The following is a 5,458-nucleotide window of genomic DNA, read 5'->3' as shown; positions in this document are numbered from 1 at the left end:
CTAAGGATATGCAGTTGATCAATAATGAGATCACTGGTGACCCTGGGCAGAGCAATACTGGATCACTTCTCTGCTTCCTTTTATAGTAAACTGGAAAGAGTGTGTCTACTTCCTTTGTCTATTTTCCTTCTATTCCTTTTTTGTTGCAACCACGTGATTAAGCTTTCGCTCTTGTTCCTCTGCCAAAAGTGTACTTCAGAATCATTAATGATCTAGGAAGGCGAGGGTGTGGGGGGATAAAAAAGAAACAAAATCATTCATGATCTCCACATTTCTAAATGCAACATTCAGTTCTTGGTCCTCTTACCTGACTTGGCAGCAGTGCTGACCCCCACAGCTCCTCACTCCCTCCTCCCTCCTCCTGGGAACAGTTTCTTCACTTGTCTCCTAGGACAGCAGGCCCTCTGGCTTACCTCACCAGCAACTCTCATGATCCCTCTTCACCTGCCTGTTCTCTAAATATCGGTATGTTCCAGAGTTTAATCCGTGGACCTCTTCTCTTCTCTGTAACCACTCTCTAAAAACTGAGCTCATCTCATGGCTTTAACTATTATCTATACACTGGGGATTCCAAACATACATCCCCAACCCAGATCTCTCTCCTAAATGCAACAGCCTATTCAATATCTCAACTCTGATGTCTAATGCGCACCTCAAACATGACATGTCTAAAACATCTCTCCAAAATGTAAGTATTACTCTCCAGTCATTCCCATCTCAGTTAGCAGTAAATCCATCCTTCCAGTTGCTCAGGACAGAAACCCTGGAGTCTTTCTTTCATATCGAATCTAACACTAAGTGTTACTGGAGCCAAACTACCTGGGTTCAAATTCTACTTCAGTCTCTTGGAAGCTGTGTTATCTTGGGAAAATTGCCTAATCTCTCCTGGCTTCAGTTTTATCACCAGTAAAACAGAGACAATAATCTTATGTATCTCATAGGTTGTTAAAATAATTGAGTTAATGCTTGCGAAGTGCTTTGAACAGTGGCTGCCACACATGGTATGTAGCATCTCTTGAATCTGATCACTTCTTACCATCTCCACCTTGATACCCCAGACTGGGAACCAGCCACCAATATCTCTCATCTGGACTACTGTAAAAGTCTCCTCCTAAATGGTGTCCCTCCTTCAGCCTTTGTACCTTTCGGCCTACTGGCAACACAGCAGCCAAAGTGATCTTTTTTAAGCAAAAGTCACTGCAAAATTTTTCAGCGTTTTTGTATGTTTGAAATTTTTCATCATAAAATTTGGAAAAAACAAAAGTCAGATTACATCACGCCTGTCAAAACCCTCCAATCCTGTACACTTCAGTCAGACGAAAATCTAAAGTCTTTACACTAACTAGGCCCTAAAATTAAGTTCCCTCTTACCTCTCTGACCTCATCTCTCTTCCTCATCTCTCATCGCTCCTTCCTTCCAGGGACGCAGGCCTCCTTCCCGTTCCTTCCCATGCAGCCATGCTCCCTGCCCTCGGCCTCTGCGCTGATCGCTCAACAGCCGGGGGGGTGCTCTTCCCCGGACTGTACAGCATTCACCCTCACCTTCTTTCAGGCTTTGCTGAAAGGTCACTTCCTCCACCAGCCACTATGCTAACTCCTTCTCTATTTTACTTTTCTCACAACATTTAGCATCATCTTCTATACTATGAAGTTATCAGTTGGAAGGAGACAAGTTAAATCTACTCCAAGTGCAATTACCATGGGCTTCTACTTTGTTGTCAACCCAGTAGACATATGTTCTTCCTTAAGATGAAAACAGATGATTAAGCAAAACTAATGGCTTTTTGCGTTGTCTCTAAAATGTTCCCTTCTTATGTGCAAATAAATGGTGATAAAATGCTGTTAATTCTGCATATCTTGTATCTATTTTCAGTGTTAAATTTTTCCAAGACCTGCCTACCTTACTGCCCACTTATTAAATAAATTTTTAAAAATTTGATGCTGAAGGACAAAGAGCACAGAAATAGGAAATGAAGCAGTGGCAAGACTAAGATGCAAAGCCTACTTTATCCTTGGCATTTAAAACCACATTGCAATGAGAACTCAATAAGTGGAAATATCCTGGAAAAGGGTAGAAAGACAGAAGTGAAACAAAAACATTTATTGCATTACTGCTATGCCATGGGCCTACTGAGTCTTCACATACATTATCTCATTTAATCCTTACAGTAATAGCAGCCCTCACAAAACTCTCAGCCAATGTATAGATGAGGAAACTAAAGCTGAGACAGACTTAGGGCCCAGATCCAAACCCAGGCAGGGCTATCTGATGCCAAAACCTGTATGCTGTTTCTACAGAACCTTGCCTCCTGGAGGCATCAGGTCAGCAAGCTGGAGTTAAAAAAGATTGTAAGTGGGGCATTTATACTCCATCGCTAAATTCCTGGGATAACTCCTCAGTGGGTCTAACTTTCATGAACTCATTCATAGCTGGGTGCTAGCGACTCCCTTACCTGTGGACATAAAAAATGGGATGCGGAACTTTCCACTCAGCACGCGGGCCCGCAGGTTCTGCAGTGTGCTTCCATCAAACGGCAGGGCACCGCACACAAGCACATAGAGGACAACTCCAAGGCTCTGCATCCCAAACAGACAGGATGTACAATTAATCACATCAGGGGAAACAAACACGACCACTGTAGTGTGTGTATGCAGATGATGGTGAGTCATGCATACGATTACGGAACAAACTTCTTCTTCTATCTTAGAACAGTTAACAATTTTCTTTGCTTCTAGGCATTAATTTAGGGTAACATCCAAATTTTTCTCAGTACTCATTCTCCAGGGATAAGGTAAATGGTCACAGTAGAAAGAATCTCTGTTCTTGGCAAGGGCCTCCAAGCTGACCCTTGGGGATGCAAAGGGGAAATTTGAAATCTGTGGCTCAGTCCACAAGGTAAGTATTGGAAAAAAGACTTTGCACAAGTAGGCAGGGTGCAGTGGCTCATCCCTATAATCCCAGCACTTTGGAAGGCCAAGGCGGGAGGATCACCTGAGGTCAGGAGTTTGAGACTAGCCTGGCCAACATGGTGAAACCCTGTCTCTACTAAAAATACAAAAATTAGCCAAGTGTGGTGGCATGTGCCTGTCATCCCAGCTACTTGGGAGGCTGAGGCAGCAGAATCACTTGAACCTGGGAGGTGGAGGTTGCAGTGAGCCAAGATCGTGCTGCTGTTCTCCAGCCTGGGTGACAGAGTGAGACTGTTTCCAAAAAAAAAAAGACTTTGCACAGGAATTGGGACTTGAAAGAACAGGTGACCAGGATCTCAATTCATGTGCATGATTATGTATCCTTCAGCAGGCGAACAGCTGTCATCAACCAAGGGTAGCTAATGCTGTGGGGTGTAAGAGAAGGCAATTACTTACCCAGATGTCCACTTTGGGCCCATCATATTCTTTTCCTTCAAAGAGTTCAGGTGCAGCATAGGGAGGGCTGCCACACCAGGTCTTCAGCAGCTGCCCAGGAGTGAAGAGGTTACTGAAACCAAAATCTAGAAAGGCAAATGGACATAATTCATATTATTGTTAACCTTTTTATTGTAACTGAGCAAACACTAGTCTCTAGTTACTAAAGATTCCCAATCATTAAGTCTGAATATTAAATGCAAAAAGAGAACATTTAGAAACCACATAGCTAGACACTTAAAACAATAATAGTGAAACAAAGATACAGATAAGCTGAAATACAAAGACAAACATGATCAGTTTATGTCAGCAGAAATAGTACTGCTCCCTTTGTAAACCGAGGCAGAATAAAGCGAGTGGTACTTGTTCTTTTAAGAATGCAAATGGGGCCGGGTGCAGTGGCTCACGCCTGTAATTCCATCAGTTTGGGAGGCCGAGGTGGGCAGATCATGAGGTCAGGAGATCATCCTGACCAACATGGTGAAACCCCGTCTCTACTAAAATACAAAAAATTAGCCGGGCGTAGTGGTGTGCACCTGTAGTCCCAGCTCCTCGGGAGGCTGAGGCAGGGGAATTGCTTGAACTCAGGAGGTGGAGGTTGCAGTGAGCCGAGATGGTGCCACTGCACTCCAGCCTGGCGACAGAGTGAGACTGTCTCAAAATAAATAAATAAATAAATAAATAAATAAATAAATAAATAAATGCAAATGAAACTGGATGATGTTAAGATCACATTAGAATCAGGAAACACATGTAAGCCTACTCAGCTGGACCCAGAATTTTTATGTTATTTTTACTTCTTATGACAAACACATCTATGACCATTTAAAAATTAGAAAAAGTGACATTATTATAATTAAGTAGTTTATTCACAAGGAAGAATATGCAACTTATTTACACACTGAAGCAAGAACGCTTACATTTTAACTTTCCTTGTGCTTCAATTTCCCTCCCTTCTTCTCTCTCTCTTCTACTGCTATAAGAGGCAGCAGATGGGAGGCAGCAGGGGATGAGTCTTTGGGAGCTACAGTAAGACAATGAGCAAGGATGGCCGGCCAAAGGATTGAGGCTTTGGTGTAGAAATGCTTTTATGTATGTATGTATACCCACATGACAGGCTAGAAATCCCTCACGCCCCAGGGACACCATGCTCCCTGCAATCCCAGCATCTGAAAATGTTAAGCACCCATCTACTCTCTGAAACTCGTCCCTCTTTTCTGGTTTTACTCCTGTTGACAACTCTCCTTTTGCTATTTGCTTTCCTTCTTTCTGCCATCTACAGAAGGTGTTTTTCAGCAGGCTCTGCTGATTTTAACTGCCTCTCCTTGCTCTATGTTTTCTCAGGGCTAACTCTTTTAATCTCACCACTTCTACCAGCATTTGTTTGGGGATAATTCCCCAAATTTATACGTCTGGCCCTGGTACCACTCTTTAAGTTCCTGGCATGAATCCCCAATACTTGCTTGGGAAGAAATACCTGAAACCCACCATTTTCCAAAGTCATACCTGCGCTTTCAGTGCATCTACCCTCATTAGTGACATCACCACCTGTGTTACTAGAAACACTGGAGTCATCTTCAAGTCCTTTCTCCCTCTTGTTTCCCATTTCAAGCTGGTAATAAAACTCTTACTGCTTCAACTCCGTGTGTCTTGAATCCACCTCCTCTTTTCTATTTCCTCTTCTACCCCTGCAGTTCATACTCTTATCATCCCTAGGTTAGACTGATGCTACTGCTTACTTCCTGTCTATTTCATTTTCCCCTAAGCCATCCTTTCATAGCACAAAGTTACACAAACCAGATCCTGTTACCTCCTCGCTCAAAAACACAGGCTGGCTCCCTTCTGCTTACAGAACAGTCTTCATCTCAGCACCATCATTTAAGGTTCTTCACAACCCAGCTCCATCCCATCTTTCCTATTTATCCCTGGCCATGCTAGTCACTAGACTATTCACATCCTGTGTTTATGTGCCTTCCATACGCTATTTCCTCTCTGTGCCATGCCTTTTCCTTTCTTTTCCATCTTTAATGTATCACTCATTTTCAAGGCCCGG

The 5,458-nt window shown here is 43.0% G+C and overlaps 1 protein-coding gene across 4 annotated transcripts in view; it reads right to left on the bottom strand.

Annotated features, from left to right (window-relative positions):
- The window catches only part of SIK3 (SIK family kinase 3), a 127,823-nt gene that overhangs the window by 51,617 nt on the left and 70,748 nt on the right, over positions 1–5,458 (bottom strand). For all 4 annotated transcript variants that reach the window (XM_011982084.1, XM_011982060.1, XM_011982067.1 and 1 more), the window contains 2 exons: positions 3,367–3,491; positions 2,454–2,577 (listed from right to left, as the gene is read on the bottom strand). In XM_011982084.1, coding sequence (XP_011837474.1) covers positions 2,454–2,577; positions 3,367–3,491 — 249 coding nt within the window. The remainder of the gene's footprint in view (positions 1–2,453; positions 2,578–3,366; positions 3,492–5,458) is intronic.

Source organism: Mandrillus leucophaeus, unplaced genomic scaffold (genome assembly GCF_000951045.1).
Source record: "Mandrillus leucophaeus isolate KB7577 unplaced genomic scaffold, Mleu.le_1.0 Scaffold1052, whole genome shotgun sequence".
Taxonomy (NCBI): Eukaryota; Metazoa; Chordata; class Mammalia; order Primates; family Cercopithecidae; genus Mandrillus; species Mandrillus leucophaeus.
Note: the sequence above shows the minus strand (reverse complement) of the source record. Positions and strands in the feature narration are given on the sequence as shown.